Source organism: Diceros bicornis, chromosome 15 (assembly GCF_020826845.1).
Source record: "Diceros bicornis minor isolate mBicDic1 chromosome 15, mDicBic1.mat.cur, whole genome shotgun sequence".
In the NCBI taxonomy this organism is placed as follows: Eukaryota; Metazoa; Chordata; class Mammalia; order Perissodactyla; family Rhinocerotidae; genus Diceros; species Diceros bicornis.
In genome coordinates, this window is record NC_080754.1 from 66,890,205 (window position 1) to 66,910,145 (window position 19,941).

General features: G+C 48.6%; 1 protein-coding gene across 1 annotated transcript in view; it reads left to right on the forward strand.

Moving 5' to 3' along the window:
- Positions 1–19,941, forward strand: part of LOC131415035 (uncharacterized) — a 260,753-nt gene that overhangs the window by 128,995 nt on the left and 111,817 nt on the right. Inside the window, exon 4 of the mRNA XM_058556491.1 lies at positions 3,747–3,881. Within this exon, the coding sequence (XP_058412474.1) occupies positions 3,747–3,881 (135 nt within the window). The remainder of the gene's footprint in view (positions 1–3,746; positions 3,882–19,941) is intronic.

Here is a 19,941-nt window from a genome sequence, read left to right on the forward strand (position 1 = left end):
GGTTTAGAGACTGGGGAGGACCTGAGAGGCACAGGGACTATCCCAGGATGAAGAAATAGTAAGGAAAAGGAGGTCTGCATTCATCTCTGTCTCCTCAAAGCTAGGTCCCTAGTTAGGTTTCCAGTGAGCTGTGGGTAGGGCTGTGTAGGCTCTTTATGTACCGTTCAGGAGATGACGTGGGGTCCTAGGCCTCAACAGATCTTAGAACTCAGGTAACCAGGCACCCACAGCCCCCCATCCAGCTCACTTGATTGGAGACAGTCAACAGGCAAAGATGTTTTGTTGTTGTTTCCCAACTTTTGGAGGATCTGGGCTCAAAAAATCCCAGAAAGAGAATCTTTTTGGTAGTTGGCGATGTTGGCTCAGCCCTCATTCTTGACGCCTCTGGGCGTCTGGCAGGAGGCAGTGAAACGTAACACGGGACAGCCCAGGAGAGGCTAGTGCAGGCCAGGGCACAGCTGTGATCCCACCTGATCAGCCCCACACCCCTTGCCCCTCTTTGTGTGTGTGTGTGTGTGTGTGCATGTATCTGTGAGGAGGGGAGAAGGCAGGACAAAAGAGGCGGGTCATTCCTGAGCAGGAGCTGGTTGTTAGGTGTTGGAAACCTGGTGAGTCTGTCATGTTCATACCCCAGGCCATGCCTGGCAGCATGAGAAGGTGAGCTCTTCTAATCATATGTTACCAAGCACTAGAGGATTCATCTCCTTCCCTCCCTGACCACAGTTCTTTGCAGGGATGCCCCTCTGTGCATGAACTGAGGAGCAGACTTTCTCTTGGGCACTGGCCCCAGTGGCAGTGTGCATGCAGCCCATGATTCCTTCTGGCCCAGCTCCCAGGCAGTCTTTGCAGAACTCCACTCAGGAGGTTGTCGAGTAGCTGCCCAATGGTTTCAACTCCACCAACTCACTAGACAAGGGGCAGGTACATGAGGCCACCCACACTTTCCAGTACTGCTCTGAGATGAGAGCAGAGGGTCTCCACACTCAGAAGATTGAGATGACGGTGTTGGACTAGAACTAGGGCGGAACCAGACTGGGGCTGTCCCTTTTTCAAGCTAAAGGGGATGTACATGAATGTCACCTTGCCTGGTTAGGAGATGAGCTGCCGTGACCCTCTTACCTTTGCCCGGTGTGAGCTTCTGGTGGCCACTGAGGCAAAGCCAGAGGGTAAGGGGGACTGCAGGATGGGTATTCCTGGAAGGGAGGGGGATCTTTCCTGTGTTTAGAAGGACACATGGAAAGTCAGCTATGTGGGTGAACCTTTCTCTTTATCCCGCTCCAGCGCCAGCTACGGAGCTCCAGCCAGCGGCAGAAGCAGAGCAGTGGGCAGTGGTGGAGGTAGAGCTGAATCCAGCTCCGTTGACACCACCCCCTCTAGCACTGGAACCAGTGTCCCCTCCATCAGCAGTGTTGGAGCTGGAGCAAGGGCCAACATGGGCTCCAGCAGGAGTGGGAGCTGCTGAGCTGGAGTCACCTGGACCATCATATCTAGTGAGAAGTCCATCTCCACCTGTGGCTCTTAAGGAGCGTGAGAAGCTTAATCTCACGGCCTTCCCTCCTAAGCTGGCGGTGGAGCAGTTGACCGTGATGGATGCGGTGAGCAGCTGGGCTTTCAGGGCGGAGTGGGGCAGGCCTTCCCTCTGCCATCGTTGCCCCAGACCTGATCCAGACTTCTATGATCTGGGCCCAAATCCAGGCTCCACCCTTTACCAACTATAAGACCTGGGCAACTTTCTGAACACCCAATCCTTTGCTGTCCACCTGCAGACCGTGGAGGTGGACATTAAGAGGACCTGCTGCACAGAGTGACTGTGCCAACTCCATGAGGTAGAAGAGACGGAAAGCTGGGTGGGCCCTGGCTCATCTGTGCAGGGAGGGGCTCACTGTGTACAGCCCGGTCCCTGGTGGCCCAACCGGCTGCTCAGGAGGCTCAACAGCCTCAGGACTTATTAGACATCTGATGTGTATTTCACTACAAGGGAGACAGACAAGGCCTGTGGTTGTAGCTGCCACGCGGGGATGTGCATCAGAATGTGGAGTGGGACCAGAGGGGGGATCAGGGTATTGGAAGATGCCCCCTTGGGATGAGCCGAGTTGAGCCACCGTCTGGAGCTTGGAGTTAGCCAGGACAGGCTGGGTCAAAAGCCCCTCTCCCTTCCCTGCCAGTATTGGGTCCTGGGTCCTCCTGTGCTGGGTGTCCTCGGGGGACAGAGAAGAAAAGCCAGGGACTGTCACAAGGCTCAGGCCACATCCTGAACTTTCTGAGCTCCAGCTCTAAACTGTGACTCCTGTGTGGGACTTTGGGGGCTGTGGACACAGACCTGGGGTGTGGCAGGGCTGGGTGACACTCCCCCTGTTCTCCAGGACCTCTTCCGGAAGGTGATGCCCTCTCCGTGCCTGGGCTCCACCTGGGGCAAGAGGAGCAAGCCCGTCAATGAGCACCAGACACCCACCGTCCAGGCCACCATCGACCCTGTCAGAAGGGTGGCCAGCTTCGTTGTCACCACCTGCCTCGGGGACCCGAGCATGACAGCCCAGGACAGGGCGAGGATGGTGGAGCACTGGATCCAGGTAGCCCAGGTATGCTGTGGGAGGCCCAGTGGAGCCCCTCTCTGGAGCCTAAGGAACTGCCTCCACCTTGATCAGCTCCCAGGATTGCAGTGTGTGGTCTAATCCCTTGCACAGTCCCTAGGCCCTTCCTGCCAGGGGCCCGCTGACCTTGACTCCAGGTCCCAGTGAGAAGATACTCACTTCCTACCTTGCTCCTTCCCTGGGTTGAGCTAAAATCCTGCTCCCTGTGAGTGTTACTCTTTGGGTCCTAAATGTGCCCTTCTGGGACTTCCTGAGCATCTGTCTCATCCAGGAGGGGAGATTTAAATAGAAGGATACTGAAGCAAGAGCAAGCTGGGCTACAGTGCCCCACCTCACAGCTCATTCTCTTCCCTTCCCCAGGAGTGCGAGATCCTGAAGAACTTCTCCTCGCCCTGCACTGTCATCTCTGCTCTGCAGGAAACCTCCACAAGCCACCTGAAGAACACACGGGGGAAGTTTCCCGGTGGGTAGGCCTCTCTCCATAGGAGGACCAGGGTGGATGGGGGAATCTCCCGTATGTCTGCCATTGGCCCCTCAGTCAGCTGGGAACTCCTGGGAGGCAGCAAATGCTGGGGACAGGGCCTGGGCCTCGGCAGGGGGTCTCTAAGCCTCCCGGGTCCTTAGTCACCAGTTCTGCTTCAGGACTTGGCTTCCCTGAGTGTCAGGTACTAAGTTGAGCCAAATTGGAGATTTTCAAGTGTTTATAGCAACAGAACTCTATGCCCAGTTGAAACTCAAAGCAGTCAAAACAGAGCTGCTCTATAGAGCTGGGGAGTGGAGACCCCAGTGACCAACAGGAGAGCCCCCTCCCAGTACCACGAGACCTTAGTGCTCAGAGAAGCCCAGTGAGAACACTCCTCCAGGCAGTTTGAATCTCTCGGGTTTGCAAAGAAAAGTGATTTGCATTCAGACCCCTCACATTATTCCTAAATTTATCCCTCGTTCTTTCCCCTCCCCTGAGAGAGAGCCCTGAAAATCTTAAGGAACTCAATAGTCAAGACAAGTCCTTGAGCAGAGACCTGATGATCAAGGTAGAGTGGAGGCTGGGGGTCTGGAAAGAGAGGAGGGGTGTGGAGGAGGGACGCTGGGCAGGCTGTGGTTTTGATAGTTTCTCCCTTGAACTTTCTCTGAAACATTCCCGTCTATCTCATGCAGATTAACAAGCAGAGGGATCTGTTCTGCCCATGGGCAGGTGGGGAGCCATTTGTGGGCGGGAGGCCCTGGTCATGGGACACAATGGTGTTGGCTGGGCTGTTCCACGAGGAGTTGCCGAGCTGGCACCATCAACAGGTCTCTGGCTTCCATGTATGTCCATCCTGCAGGATGTAGCTTCTTCCATGCTATTGGGTGGTTAGTGTGAGTTTAGCCCTCAGCCTAAAACTATCCTCAGGAAGCCAGGACCCCGCTGTTCCTTCTATCTTCACCACATCTCCAAGGGGCTGCAGCCTGCCTGCCCCAGGGATGTGCATGGCAGAGGATTCCCATGGCCCAGGTGGACAAACAGGCTGCTCATCCTTAGGTGGCAGATGTGTGTGCATTCTGGGACTCCCCCCTGGACCCCTAGTGCAGTCACTTGAGTGAACCACAGGAGTCTAACCTGAGTGCCTGGTTGGCAATGACATATGCCCCCGGTGGCTTATGAGAAGCGTCTAGGCAACTGATGGATTCTTAGCGGATCCTGCTGAAAGGAAGTTAGGAGCCTCATGTAAACAGGCAATCAAAATGTCCTGTCATCCCCTTCCCTGTTGATCAGAGGTGGCACGTTGGGGGTCCAGTTCCTGAGTGGATAAAGAAAGAGTTCAGGGGCTTGCCCCATGGCGCAAGCGGTTAAGTGCGCGCACTCCGCTGCAGCGGCTGAGGGTTCACCGGTTTGGGGCCCAGGCGCGCACCGACGCACCGCTTGTCGACCTATGATGTGGCAGCGTCCCATATAAAGTGGAGGAAGATGGGCATGGATGTTAGCCCAGGGCCAGTCTTCCTCAGCAAAAAAAGAGGAGGATTGGTAGATGTTAGCACAAGGCTGATCTCCCCACAAAAAAAAAAAAAAGGATTCAGTGCAGGGGAATGTCCTGAGGCGTTCCTTGGGGAGGAGAAGGCTTTGGCATGTTCTTTGGCCCAGCTTGGGGGCCAGACACTCCACATGACTGGGGCAGGCAGGAGCCACTCAACCAGACTCCCAAGACACCCCATCCTCTCCATCCATGACTCGGCCCAGGACCAAGCTTTGAGAACTCAAGGGACAGGACTGTTTTCAGTGGTGGGGCTGGGGGTTAGGCGAGCATGTTGGAACAGGGCCTCTGGCTGAGAGGGGCAAGCGGCCTCTCCTCTGTGGGCCCCTGAGCACCTCTCTGCCCATGTTTGGGCCTTTGTCTCCTCATCAGGGAAATGGAGGGATGGTGATTGTGTTGTGCAGGTCTCACAGGGTGGTGTTGAGGTAAGAGGGAGGAAAGGAATGTGGGAGCTTTCTGCCTGCTCCACCTGGAGAGGTGAGGGCCAGAACAAGGATGACAGTCTTGTGACACTGAGTCCTCATGAGAGCCTGTGTGGTAGCTGGAGTTCTCACACTTTCCAGATGAGGAAACAGGCTCAAGGAGGCCAGGCCACGAGCCCAAGCTCACACCCAGAATGAGAGTTGTAGCTGGGCTTGTTCTGGAATCACAAGACCTTGGAGGATGGAATGACATTGATACCAGTTGACTCAAGTCAGATGTCTAGTGTCGGAGGCCAGTGGTGCTGGAGAGAAATGGGGTGAGGGGAGTATCGCCTCGCTGACACTGTCCTTGACCCTGACAGGAGGGGCCCTTCACGTTTGCCCCCCCAGGGTGCAACCCCCAGAGAGTGCAGGAGAAGCAGCAGCAGCAGGTGAGTGTGCCTGTGGGGGAGGGGCTCTGCGCTCCCAGCTGGAGGCCTCAAATCAAGAGAGGAGGGCCCTTTCTCTTGTTGCCACAGTGCCCAAATCCCCCAGTAGAAGTGACCAAGAGGAGGGCCTGGAAGAGCTGGTGCAGGATGGGTTGTTTTGGGGAGGGCCAGGGAAGGCACACCATGTGATTTGCCAGAAGCCGGCCCTAGGGGGTGAGGAGGAGGAGTGTGGTGTTCTTGGGGTGTGAAGGGAGGAAGAATTGAGGGGAGGCTGCTGAGGATCCTAGGCTGCTCCTCGTGGGAAGCCTGTGGTGGGCCAGGAGGCTGAGGGTGGGGACTTTTCAGGAGAGGGTCTACATGGAGTCTACTTGAGAGCAAGGGCTCATCCCACCCACACTCGATGTCACAGGGTGTCTTCCCCTATCTTGGCAATCTGCTCAGTGATCTGCTGATGCTGCACCTGGCGATGGGTGACTGTCTCGAGGTGCGTGAACCTGAGGACTAGGAAGGAAGGACCAGGATTCTGAGCCTTGGGATGCGGGAGCCCCCAAACTGAGCTCTGAGTTCTCAGCACTTGGCACATCTCCTCTCATGAGAGCCTCGCAGCCGCCCCTGGGAGCTGGGGCATCAGGTGCATCTTAGGGATGAGTGAAAAGAGGCTCTGCCAGAGACACCCATTCCAGTTCCCTAGGCTGGGGAAGCTCAAAGCTGCCTGATGGCACAGCTGCGTGAGGTTTTATTTGAGCTGGACTCAGCCTCTAACTCCTATGCTGTCCATGAAGGAAGAGAGAAGTCGGACCCCCCCAAGTCAGGCAGCACATAAGTTGCTGAGCAGTCCCCTCTGCCTGAGGCCTCAGCCTCCAAGTCTGTCATCAGAGAGAGTTGTGCTGCCAGGTCCCTCAGTCTCACCCCCATGTCCTCCTACTCTGGAGCCCAGAGCCCGGCCTAGGTCCAAGTCCTCTTTTCTCTGCGTGCCCGGCCCCCTCTGGGGACCTGGCAGTAGTGCAACATGAGAAGGGGTGGGCATAGGGGCTAGTCAGGCTAGGGGGCTCTGTCTGATGAACTCTGGCTGTCTACTTTCCAGGGGAATGAGATCAACCTTGAGAAGAGGACTGAGGAGCAGCTGTGGCACTCCCTGCAGGGGAGGGGAAAGAGGTGGAAATCAGAGACCTTCTGGGCAGAACAGTCCCTGGTTTCACCCCCTGTATCTTACATTAAGTGGAAGAGTTTGATACCAGAGGAGTGGGAGACCCATCCAATTGGCGGGTGGGTTGAGGGGAGGATGGCATCAAGGATATCTTCCTGGAGGAGGGGCTGATTATTCCCATTCTGATAACTGGTAGAGCCTGGATGGAACTGGAGGGAAGGATGGTTTCCAGTACTGGTCCCCTGACCCACTCCTCACCTCCAACAAGGCCCCTGCAGCATCCCCCACCCAGGCCCTGTCTGCATCCTCTCCTTCCCTCTGGTCCCAGGAATACCGAGTCATGAGGAAGATCCTGCTGCTCCAGGAGGCTGCCAAGAATTACAACCTAAAACACGAGGGAGCGATTTGCGGCCTGGTTCCAAGACATGGAGTTGCTCAAGGAGAATGAGAGGTGAGGCCGGGCAGGAGTTGGGTGAGGGCAGGGGCGGACCCTCCCTGTTGGCCAGTCCAGAGAGCCTGTCTCCATTGTCCCCCACTCATCCCCCGGCCTTATTACATGGCGACCTCTGGGACACCCAGACTCCAGCTGCTGGGCAGGCAGTAGGGGGACACCTGAGGTGTGGTTCCTGGTAGGCTCACAGGTGCCTCTCTGTCCTGTAGCTACAACCTGTCCTGCCAGCCAGAGCCCTAGACCTAGTTGGCCTGCAAAATATGCAAGGCCAAGAAGAACCGGCCATCATCAAGGTCTGGGATGAGTGAGTGTCTGGGCTGGGGTGACTGACTCCTGGGGGTTCAGAAAGGCTTCGGGTTAAGCGTGGCCTTGGGGAGTCGGATAGCTGGCACTGGGATCCCAGCTCCACTATTGACCAGTCCTGCGACTGGGGTGACTCTCTTCAGCTTCCTGAGACTCCGTTTCCCTCTCTGTGAAATAGGTGATACTAAATGATCGCTCACGTGGCAGGGAAGAATGGGGTACTGGTGGCTGACAACACTGAGCACAGGGTCTGAAGCACCCAGTGCAGTGGGGACATGGTGGGGGGCCATGATTCAGAGGGAGGCCGCAGAAGATAACCGGACTCTTCTACTCAGCCCCCAGGGCCCAACGCCGAACCCCATACCAGTGGCTGATCACAGCCCCATCCTCAGCAGCGGGGACACAGTTGGGATGCTTGCGATGCACCGGGCCAGCTCCTCCCACTTGATGGGAAGGGGAGCATTGTAAGCTGATTCCTGGGGTCCCCTGAAGCCCAAGAGAGAAGGGACGACCCCATCCCAGCTCCCTGACATCTCTACCTCAGCACCTACTCACCCATTGGGGAGGGTCAGTGGTTATTTGTTGTAAATAATAAATGCCATATTTGAATATTATATTAAAGTCCTGTTCCCTTTACAGCTTGGGAGTTGTGGTGTGGTTCTGTCGCTTTCTGTAGGCATGTGAGTGAGACACAGAATCTCACATTTCTCCTTGAATCAAGAACTCTTCTGAGTCATCAACTTATTGTATGTTGGAGAAGGGAGAAAGGCCAGCCCCTTTTTTGGCTAGTGACGTCATCCCCAATTCCCCCTAACTCCGAGGACAAGTTCATTTCAGTATCATTCAGCTGCTCCAGGGGTGGACACGGTCCCCCGCCCGTTCTCTTGGGATTTAATGGTTGATGGTACTTTCACAGGCAAAGCAACAACCACTGAAATGTGGGTGTCTTTAAAACAGCACTACCCAGGACCAGGTCGTGCCATAGGCAGGGGGTGCCTTTCTACATTCTGGAGGAAGAGGGAATGTTTTCTGCTTCTCTTGTTGAGGTTTCTTTTGACCAAATTTTAGGAACTTGTAGTTTTCTAGTTCAATCTCTGGAATTGTATCAGCTCTAAGTGGGGAAAACAATATAAAAAGATCAGAACATGCACATGGAGAGGACAAGGCCCGAAAAGGTGATGTGCAAATGGACTAAAGGCAGACAGGACTTTCCTTCCTGAGACCCCTCTAGTGCCTCCATGTTCTCTACTGACCTAGAATTGAATCTTGCTGGGATCCTTGTCCAGGACTCTGAATTCTGTTTCCTGCTTGTTTTGTATCCAATGGGAAAGATTTGTGATGCAGCTTTAAGGCTACCACTGGGTCTCATTCCATAAACACGACCGCTCTCTGTGAACCAGGATTTCCAGCGCACCTGCCTTCCTTATGCCATTCACTTTAGGGCAGAAATTCCCTAGAAGGCTCCTCCCTGGCTTGGCCTGATGGATCCCGGGTGAGCTCTACTTTACCAGGATAAGGGACCATAATCCTGACCAGTGAGTGACCCCACACTGTCCCTTGCTGTCCAAGGTGACTTCTGAGGCCGTGTCATTCTGAGATCCACGGTCTTGGACAATCCTCCAGTTTACACACTCAGTGTTGATGTTGCCAACTTGTCCAAATGGGGCAATGGGGCCCGAGCCATTAAAGTGTGTCACCCCTACGTGGTTTTGTTTTTTCCCCCAGTCTTGTGCTGTGGTTACATTACAACCACCTGATGGGGTGTGAACCCTGTTTGGAGCTTTGAAAGATGAGGCATGACAGGGGTGTTGGGAGGTCCAGCAGGAAATGCCACGGAACTGATGATCCATGGTCGTGCATGAACACAGCCTTACCAATTAAAATACTGAAATGCTTCCCATCTGGTGGTGAATAGACACTGCTCTGAGCTCACACCGAGAACCCACCCCACGACAAGGGCTTTCAAAGGGTTACCAAGTGGCATTTTGAACCTCATCCCTTGGAAACACCCTGTAAGACAAGGGCCAGATGAATCACTTGGCACTTGTGAGTTATCACCTCCTGTCTGATGGCTACAAGTGTCACCCAGACACACAGGCTGGACTCTGCCAGGGAAGCCTTCTTAGGACAGCTAGAAGCTGAGGATGACTCCTGGTTCCCGGCATCCCAGGCCCTTCCTGACATGGCACAGCCACCCAGGAAAGTGATTTGGTAATGGAAAGACTGGGAAGGCAATACTTCGCCTCCAAAGAGAAAGAGAAGTGCCAAAGCGAAAGCTTGATCCCTCAAATAGACAATTAAATCTCAACAAGCAGTGAGTTCTTGTCAGATTACTGATGCCGAAATGGTCTCTTTTGATAAGAGCATGATCCCCCAGCTGCCATATCCATCTTCATGAATCAAATTTCCAACACATATGGATCTAAAAAACTGAGGGAAATCTGGTATTTCCTTAGATGCAACTATTAAGTAGCATGCAAGAAGGAACACAAAAATGGAGACCAAAAGTAAATATCTAATTTGAGAACATAGACATCGAAGTGCTTTTGAAATAATATTTTGGAATCTATTGGAATATTACACAAAAAGAATAATCCACTTTAAGTAGGTTTTACTGTGACTGTATGGGGCAAAACTGAATTATCCTGTGACGTTGATAACTCGCTGATGACTTGAAAGTACAAATAAATAACATACATAGTAAAGGAAAATGAGAGAACAGCATGAAAAAGGAAGATCTTTCTCTCCTCACTTGAAACTCAACCTCTCACCTCAGAAAGAAACCACTGTCTATATTTTCTGTCATGCAGCAGAGTTTAATAAAAGAAACATATTGGTATATTTCAAAGTTTCAAGAGCTCAAAGCAAGGAAACATTAGGGACGCTGCCAAGAGACCTCACACTCTCGAAATGGAGGTGCCTGCTCCATTTCGTCTGCTGTCAAGACGGCCTTCTTGGCCCCTCACTTTCTCTGCCTTGCTAGCAAGTCTGTTCACCATCAGTGCTATCACCAGTCTCTCTCCTGTGCTCTTCACTGCCCTTTCCTCCTTCCTGATACCTTCCTCAGTCGCCAGAAATTGTTGGCAGTGGAACTGTGGAATGCCCAGATCAGCTCCTGGAATCATCTCTGCCAAATCTGAAGACCGGCAGGAGTGGGCATGGGACCTGGAGTGCAGACCACCTGCGAAAACAGCTGGAAGGGATTCACCTGTGTGACTAGAGGCAAGTTTTTCCAACGCTTTGGAAAGATTGAAAGGATTTACTAGTTGTCCTGCACTGCTGCAGGCCTTGAGTCCTTGTGGTCTCTCGGGCCAGCAGACCTGGTGGGGTTCGTCCAAGGTGTCCTCCCAGAGACCCTTCATTGCCAGGATGGGATGAACTTCTAGTAACTGGTCTCTTGAATATGTCACTAGACATCCTCAAAGGGATGGAGATGTTTAAACCAGGCTTTGGTTTGGACTGGTTCCCACAGTTATGCTGCTTCCTCTGTGAAGACTTGGCTATCATCCTTCTTTTCCTCTTACCTTACAAAAATAAATCATGAAATTGGGTCAAATGATAAAGGAAGCCTGCCTTTTTAGGACAATTATCCTGACTGTTTTGTACATCCACCCTCCCTCTATCCTCCGGGGATAGATCTGACCTGTGTCCTGGGATGTTATCAGGCAGATTTGCATCAAGAACAGAAAGCTCAAGGTCAAAACTCAAGGCTCCTCCAGATCATTTCTCCCCTCCATCCTGTTAACACCCCCTCCTTGTTTGAGTGTGATTCTATTCTCTTCTTGTCCTTGTCAATCTCAACCGCACAAGTCCTGGCACTCCCTCTCAGGACAGTCGGTCCCCAGTCCTTTACTAAATCCCAAATCCTACCATTTCTGTGTTTTCTGACTACTCATTTGCTTAATCCATTGACCACTTGGTGTTCATAGAAGTTAAATCAATAGTGACATTATCAACCACCCCCTGTTAACGACTTACTCCCATATCCCAGATGTTCACATAATCCAAATGGTTATGTTCAAAAGTAAATAATTCAGAAAACATTTTCACCCACCACAAATTCCTGATCTCTAATATTTTTATTCAAACACTCATACAGTAGATACCTGTGCCTCATGATCAGAAGTAATGCTAGATCACCGATCCTCACCTTAATTTCCTCCTACACCTATCAATCTTGGATTCCATGGACTATGATCTCAATAATTTCCTTGGATTAATAAAAAATTCCTTACCACTCATTTATGTTGTAAACTTCCAAACCCAGAAGATCCTGATTATCTGCCATGCCGCAGCTACTGCTGGTCTTATAACAAGCTGAATAAAAAGCATGAAACATGATCTTTTGGTGCCATTGTAAATACAAAACCATCTGCATCAACTGGGAAACATCCATAATGCCTGGAAATTTTGTTCTCTTTTTTTGTGTTGGCTCAATAAGAGGAAGACAAATCAATTTAAAAAATGGGCAAGGGACCAGAGTAGACTTTTTCTAATGAAGACATACAAGTGGCCAACAGGTGTATGAAAAGGTGTTCAGCATCACTAATCATCAGGGAATGCAAATCAAAACCACAATAAGCTATCACTTCACACCTGTTAAGATGGCCATTATCAAAAAAACTAAAGATGGCAAATGTTGGTGAGGATGTGGAGAAAAGGAACCCCTGTGGGAATGTAAACTAGTACAACCATTATGGAAAACAGTATGGAGCTTACTCCAAAAATGAAAACTAGCATATGATCCAGCAATCCCACTTCTGGTATATGCCCACAGGATTGAACTCAGGGTCTCAAAGAAATACCTGCAATCTAATGTTCATTGTAGCTAATTCACGATAGCCAAGATATGGAAGTAACCTAAATGTCACTGATGGATGAATGGATAAAGAAATGGAATATTAGTCAACCTTGAAAAAAGAAGGAGATCCTGCCATTTTTGACAACATGGATGGACCTAGAAGACATTATGCTAAGCGAAATAAGGCAGACAGAGAAAGGCAAATACTCACTTATATGTGGAATCTAAAATAGTTAAACTCATACAAGCAGAGGTTAGAATGGTGGTTGCCAGGGGTTGAGGGGATGGAGAAATGGGGAGCTGATGGTCAAAGGATACAGAGTTTCAGTAATCAAGATAAATAAGTTCTGGAGATCAAGGATATGGCATAGTGCTTACAGCTAACAAGACTGTATTGCATACATCACATTTGCTAATAGTGTAGATATTAAGAGTTCTTACCACACAATAATAGTAATAAAGGAGGTGAGAGAAAACTTTGGGAGGTGATGGATATGTTTGTGGCCTTAATGGTGGTGACAGTCTCAAGGGTGTATACTTATGTCCAAATTCATCAAGCTGTATATGGAAAAGTATGACACCATCGTTGATTCTTCTGCACCTTGAAATACGCCGTGTCCTCATCACAAGAGAAAAAAATTTGTAACTATGTATGGGGACGGATGTTAACTGGACTTATTGTGATGATCATTTCAACATTTATACAAACATTGAATCATTATGTTGTACTGCTGAAACTAATTTAATGTTGTATGTTAACTTTACCTCAAAAAACACACACACACAACAGAAAAAACCATTTTAATATTGTAAATGAGTTCAGTGAATCCCTGAAACTGCCCCATTCCCATATGAGAGTTACAGGAAGCAGAGAGGATGAAGTAAGATGGAAGAAAGTTGTACAAAACAGTATTCAAATTAAAATCATTTAAGTTGATATCAACTCCTTGTGGCAAAGTTCTGTGAGCACCGATCTTCTTTCACGTTTTTCCTGGAAAAGCATACCTTCAGATCCAACACGTAATAGTTTCCTCATTTGCTCTAATAAGAAAATTTTAACTTAATAAATAAAACCAAAAGCATCCCTTATGTATGAATAAAGTTAGTGAACTTTACAGAGAAAAGAGCATATTTGCACAATCTCAATAAAGGTAACAGAAGAACGAAATGATGATGAAGTCTCATTCAAGCTTATCTTTGAAAGCCAGTAAAACCAGGTTATCTTTTCAAGAACGTGTGTAGAGCTGTCAACCTTGGAAGATAGAAATAGTGGCCTCCTCTGGAGCAAAGGTCATGCTTGCTTACTGCCCAGTATAATAAAAATAACACCCCTCCCCAGGCCATAGGTCAGCAGACTTCCTGCCTGTTATCAAAGATATGAGTTCCTTAAGCTCTGAGATCTTGCAACCCTCTGCATGTCTCCTGGCCCACTGCGTATCACCCTTTGGGAAGTGGGATTTAGTGAACCAGTGCAAATGTTGATACTCTGGCCACTGCCATTGCTCTGTCATTAAGTCCTGTGTCTCTGACCCATGGGTCTCGTGTCTTTTGCCAGCATCTGTAAGACCATGGTAGGCAAACTTATTGGTTTGCAGGTAAGGTAAAATATCAGACCATTCACAGTTCCTGACAAGCCCTTAAAGTAACTAGTAGTCTTAGGAACAGAGAGCTATCCAGAACAATATGCATGGATGGTCTTCATTGAAGACTTCATGCAACCAAAACTTTAATAAGGCTCTCTGACCTCTTTTATTTCTACCTCAATTAGAAGGAGAGGCACCAAGCTTTATAGACCTAGGGTTTATGCAAGCCACGTGGAGACACAGTGACCAGAAACTTCCCATGGGAGCAAAGACAGATGGGCATATTTCCAAAATGGACCCATATGCCTCCCGATCATCCAAAAGACAGTACATTATCTTAATTTATGATGATTTGATTCATTAAAATCTTGTGACGGGCCAAAGATACACTTCTAAGGGGAATGAGGCACATGGCAGTTGTAAGCAGATTAACACATTTGGTGAATATCAAACTCTGAACTAACTTTAGTGTTCTAATCAATCAAAAGGTACAACAAATTTAATTAGGTAGATTAAATGATATTTAATGGTATGCCTGATTATTACTCTGCAATAATGAACAAGCAGCTCATGTAAATAACCATAATTGGTCTTTAAAATATGATAGTCAGGACTGTTTGAGATAAGCTGGAGAGAAGGAAGGGGAGAAATAGATAAAAGTTATCTGCTCTGACGCCACTCTCAAGACCCCTGGATCTACATGTAACCCAGGAGATCGAGGCAGATGGCTGTGTGCCTAGATCCTCCTGCACTGTGGTTCTCAGGGATGTCACAGGGCTGAAGCAGCTTCCTGATTCGTGTTTACACGTCCATGTGTACAATACCCCTGACCAAGGGGATGAACCACCATTCAATCATCCCTTACACCCCTCTAATTAACAATTACATTTCAGAATCATTGTACCATTACATGATAATTTATTCCTCAAACCTGTAGGATGGCGAGCTAAAAGAAAATCAAATTTCAATGGCTTCTTTTCTTTGAAGGACCAAGATGTTCTTTCACACTTAGAATCTGGATTAGAGGATAAATCCCTCAAGTCAATGGAAACAACTTAAGAAATGGACAGAGGGATATTTCATTCATATATACACATTTTGCACTGTGGCAAAAATAGAGTTATATTTTAAAAAATTAGAATTTTTTGAAATTTTATAGATATTACTGACTTTGTTCTGCTTATACTCCCTTTGGTTTACCAAATAAACGTCACTCTTTAATGGGCATTTCTAGCATGGAGTGCTAATAACAGCAGCTTTTTTAAATTCTTATTTTTCCCAGGTCAAAGACCAAGGCAAGAGGTCGTCAAGAGGTCAAGTCTAATCTACCTATGGATGTGGCAGGCTTAACTATGGATGTTCAAACCAGACATTGCCAGCAGAACCACATCTCTTCACTCATAGGTGAGTTTTTACTAGTAATCACAGAGACTTGAGGATATCAAAGGAAATTCTTTATTAAGAACCAAAGTTATAGATCCCTATCTTGGGTTCATTACTTTGAATTTTTGACCCAAATCATATGCATCTATTGGACCATGTTCAAGTCTATGATCTTTAGAAGATGCAGCCTACAGCTGAAGAGAAACAGATACAACACCAATATCTTACCCTCTCTGAAGCCCAACTGAGAGCCCCTGGAGTCAGAAGTTTTCAAGACAAGAAAAAGTCATTCTTCTTCTGAACAGAGAGAGTAGAGGCTATTCAAACATTCAACTTTAAATTGTTAACATGACCTGTTAGAATGTAATGGAGCAAGCCTCATACCTTCGAAGTTTCATGATTTTTCTCCAGAATACTGAGAGGGATGACCTTAAAGTCCAGTTTCCCCATAAATGTCTTTATTCAGTGATAAAATTAAATTCCCTATAAAATAATTCCCATAGGGCTGGCCCCGTCGCTTAGTGGTTAAGTGCTCTGCTACTGGTGGCCCGGGTTCAGATCCGACATGCACTAACACGCCGCTTCTCTGGCCATGCTGAGGCCACATCCCACATACAGCAACTAGAAGGATGTGCACTATGACGTACAACTATTTACTGGAGCTTTGGGGGAAAAAAAGGAGAAGGATTGGCAACAGATGTTAACTCAGAGCCGGTCTGCCTAGGCAAAAAGAGGAGGATTGGCATGGATGTTACCTCAGGGCTGATCTTCCTCACACACACACAAAAATAATAATAATAACAATAATAATAATAATACCCATAAAATTGTTAAAAATATATCATAGTCTCTGACCAAGAGGAAACAAGGAAAATTGAGCAGTTGAATAGCAGTGTAATAAACTCCATACAAGGATCTTACTGCAGCATTATGTATAATAGTGAAACTGGACATAATCCCATCTCTATCACAGAAGAAATAAACAGATCATGGTATTCCTGTTCTTTGGAGTACCTCTAAAACTTCTAAAAAGCTAAGTTAGAGTGGCGAGCACTGATAAGGAGAGACATTTATGATATATGGTTTGGGAAACAGCAAATTGCAAAATGATGTAGTTATGTCATTTATGTTAAAAAAAATTTTGTGTATTTATATATTCATAGGAAATGTCCAGAACAATAAGCTGCAACCTCTTAACTATAGTTCCTTCTGAGTAGGGGAGTGAGTTTGCAGGGAAAGTGATGGATGGGGGAGGTTTCACTTTACATAGATCTGGGTAACTTGACTTTTTTTATAGTATGTAATTCTTTCATAATTAGAAAAATGAGTGATGTGACCATTTGGTGCAGGGCAATACTATTATGTTCACCAGTCTCTGTACTGTATGTTACTGCACAGCACGGACTGTAGGAGAAAGCCCAGAGGAGCAATGAAGACAAAGAAGACATGACACCTGCAAAAAGTCAGTGGAGTATTTCTCCGTAACAAACCTTCCAGGTGAGTGACGGTCAGTATCTTCCACTGCTCCAGCTCTCACAATAAACCTAGAACCTGCCCTGGGTAAGCTGGAGGACCACGCCTGACTAGTCCACTCCCTGCATGGGGCCGGTTTGTGCAGGGTGACTGTCATCAAGCAGACAATGGACTCAGGTTGGGGCGTGTGCCTTTGGAGAGGATGGCAGAGAGGCACAAATTAGAACGCCAGCTAAGTGCACACACCTGACAGGCGGAGTTCCAAGTGGAGACTCAAAATGTACCAAGAAACTGTGTGAAGTGAAGGAAGCTACTCGACCTCTCTGAGACTCAGTGTTCCCCCCTGTAAAATGGGGATCACAGGCCTACTTCACAGAGCTGTTGGGGAAGATACATAAAAGTGCCTGTGACAGTCAGTGTCACATTATTAACAAAGTCGTCTCCGACTTCAGAAAATCAATGAAAAGAATAATGTGATGAGACCAAAGACGAGATGCCCAGCTTCGTAAGCAGCCCCAGCAGCATGAGAATGAGAGGAGCTCCGAGTAAGCAGGGTTCTTCACAGCTCCACTGGAGAGGATGAACATGGGCTACACCAAGATAAGGGGCTGTTGTACAGTGACTCGTGTAGTGAGAGTGGGTCCCTAAAGACACTGTGAAATAGAGTTACACACAGTGGCTCCTAGGAAACAACTACAAAGCAATGAATGCAGCAGATAGGAGTGGGGATGGGGCAAGCAGAGGAGGGTTAGAGCTACAAAATCTGACGGAAGACACTGAACCACGACGAGTGCCCAGCTCTGTCAACAGCTGCTGTGGTTGCGCCAGGAGATCAAACGTTTGAGACAGCCATTGTGGGGACTGCTGGGAGCACAGTTGTCACTGCGGCCACACCTCAACAGCAGTGCATCGGAGCACACACACCCCGAGACTTTCCTCTCCATTAATCCTTGTTTTAAGATGATGAATATCCTCATGTTACAATGTTTCCTTCCAACACTTGTGGACGAGTGTCATCAGAACACCCTGAAGAGGGCACAGGCCAGAGTAGGATGGAACACTGGGGGCTGGGGGAGGGGCGCTGCACCTGACTACACGGATTATCACCTGGGCCTATTGAACACAAGAGAAGAACCAGAGGATGTGGTCTAATGAGACTTCCCTGTCTTGCCACATTCAGAGACACTACACACTTTCTCATCCTTTCTTTACAAAAATGTTAAAGAATTCATGTGTCATTAATTCATACAGAGGCAAATTCTTGACAAAGTGACAGGGTCCAGTTTCCATGACCAGGTTTTTCAGTTGTTTTGATAATATCCCACATTCAGGAATCGGATATGTAACCTATTGGGATGTGTAATATAAACAGGGACTTTTTTTCCTGTAGATCAACGCCCAGATTTTTAGGGACGACATAAATCATGAAAGCTGCTAACCATTCCTCCACAGGTTTCAATAAGACTTTTAAGTTAATTTACCAATCTCAGGAAAAGAGAATTTGGCAATTCAAATTTTTTGTTTCTGCATTCAAACGTACAGTACAGCCAAGAGAATGAGCAGAAAAAAATTAACAGGAAGGTCTTGCTTGCATTTTATCTTTTGCAAATGAGCAGGATATTTTATGCTCTATTCCTTTCACCACTCTAATCAATTTTTAAAGAATATCGTACCTCTGACTATCCCTAGGCATGTTTATCTGGGAACCTTGTCAGAATTCAAAGCAGAGATGTTTAAGCTGACGGGTTTCAAATGCTGCCCAAGTGCTGTCTACCTTGAACGTCCCTCACCCAAAGCTGGACGACTGGTCTCTTCCTGAGTGATCAGAGTCGCCACCTGTGTCCCTGAGAGACTGGCCACTCAGGCCTGAGCTGAGATTAGGTGATCAATCTAAATGGCAAAATGCTTAAGCTATTCTCATCTTAAGGTTGCTGTTTTGGAGGCCACTGCACTGGAATGCTTTGGTGAAAACGGCCTACTAGAATTGCCTGGGAATTGGGTTGTTCTCCTCTGCTCTTAGCGGATCCTGGGGAAACCAATGATTAACCTCACAGATGCCTCAACTTCCATATCTGCAAAAAAGGCAAGCAACAGCCAATGTTACCACCCAGCAAAGCTCTTAAGTTGTACATGCAAGAGCCGCCACAAGAGCGAATCTCTCTCAAAAGCTGATGAAAGGATGGCACTTTGGCTGGAGAAGGCAGAGGGCAGCAGGCAAAGTGGAAAGTTTCTGGAATGTCAAACCAGTTCCCATAGGCAGTTTAGAGAAGCACCTGGCCCTGGACTATGTCGGAGGCAGTGGAAAGACCCACAGGCACACAGGTGGGAGGAGGAATCAAGCAATGGAGGGAGACGATGTGGAAGAGGCACGAGTCCGACTTCAAATTTGGACAAAACCAGTTGCACGCTGCAGGCCCTCGGCTGCCCATGCAGCCGCCACATCCTCCTAACTCCCTGGTCCCGCTCATCCCGTGGCATCCCTCCGGGACTCAGCCCACGTGCAGCGGGTGCAGGACCAGAGTCCTGAGTCAAGGGCGGTTTGTCCCTCGGCCAAGCGCACACCGCCCTGCTCCTCCCCCCGGGGTTAGGCACCGCCCCATGCTCACAGCCTCCTGGGATTTGTAGTCCTGAAGTCCTGCAAGCTCCCAGCTGGGAGCAGTTAAGAGACAAAAGCTCCCAGCATACACAGCTAGGGGCCCCAACTCCCACCTTGTCCCCCCGCCCCTGGTCCCCATCCCTCTGCTTCTCCACCCCACCCTCTACCCCGCCTCTTCTCTATACCTTGCCCACTCTCTATGCCCTGCCCACCCCCCAGAGTATGCGCAGTGTGGTTGGGCTGCATCCCTTGAGGCCGGCACTCAGATAGGGGTGGGGCTCACCAGCCTGGCTACTGCTGAAGATGCTTGCAGCCCTCGTGGAAACTTCCTGGCCAGTATTTGAAGTGTAAATTCAATATCTAAAATGGAAATAGTGGGGGTCTGGGATTCTGGAATTTGCCTTTTCAAGGCCACCTCTCCTACCATCCCCTCCATCCCTCCAGGTTGCCATGATCCTCCCTCTGGCTCCCGTGGTCAAGGTCGCTGCAGAGATCCTTCCCTTGGACCTCGTCCACCTGAAGGGCCCATACCCATCATAAAAACTCAAAGCCGTGGCACTTGCCAAATTGAGCCAAAAATGGAAAGACCCAGGGGGCCATGCAAGGGTGAGGGCATTAATAGATACTTGGAAGTATTAAAATCCATCTGATGATGCCGTGAGTGAACATGTTCCACTTTAAAACAAAACACTGCTGTTATTCTGAGATATTGAGTTAAGATCTTTGTGCAAATATGCAGGATTTAAAGTGTTTA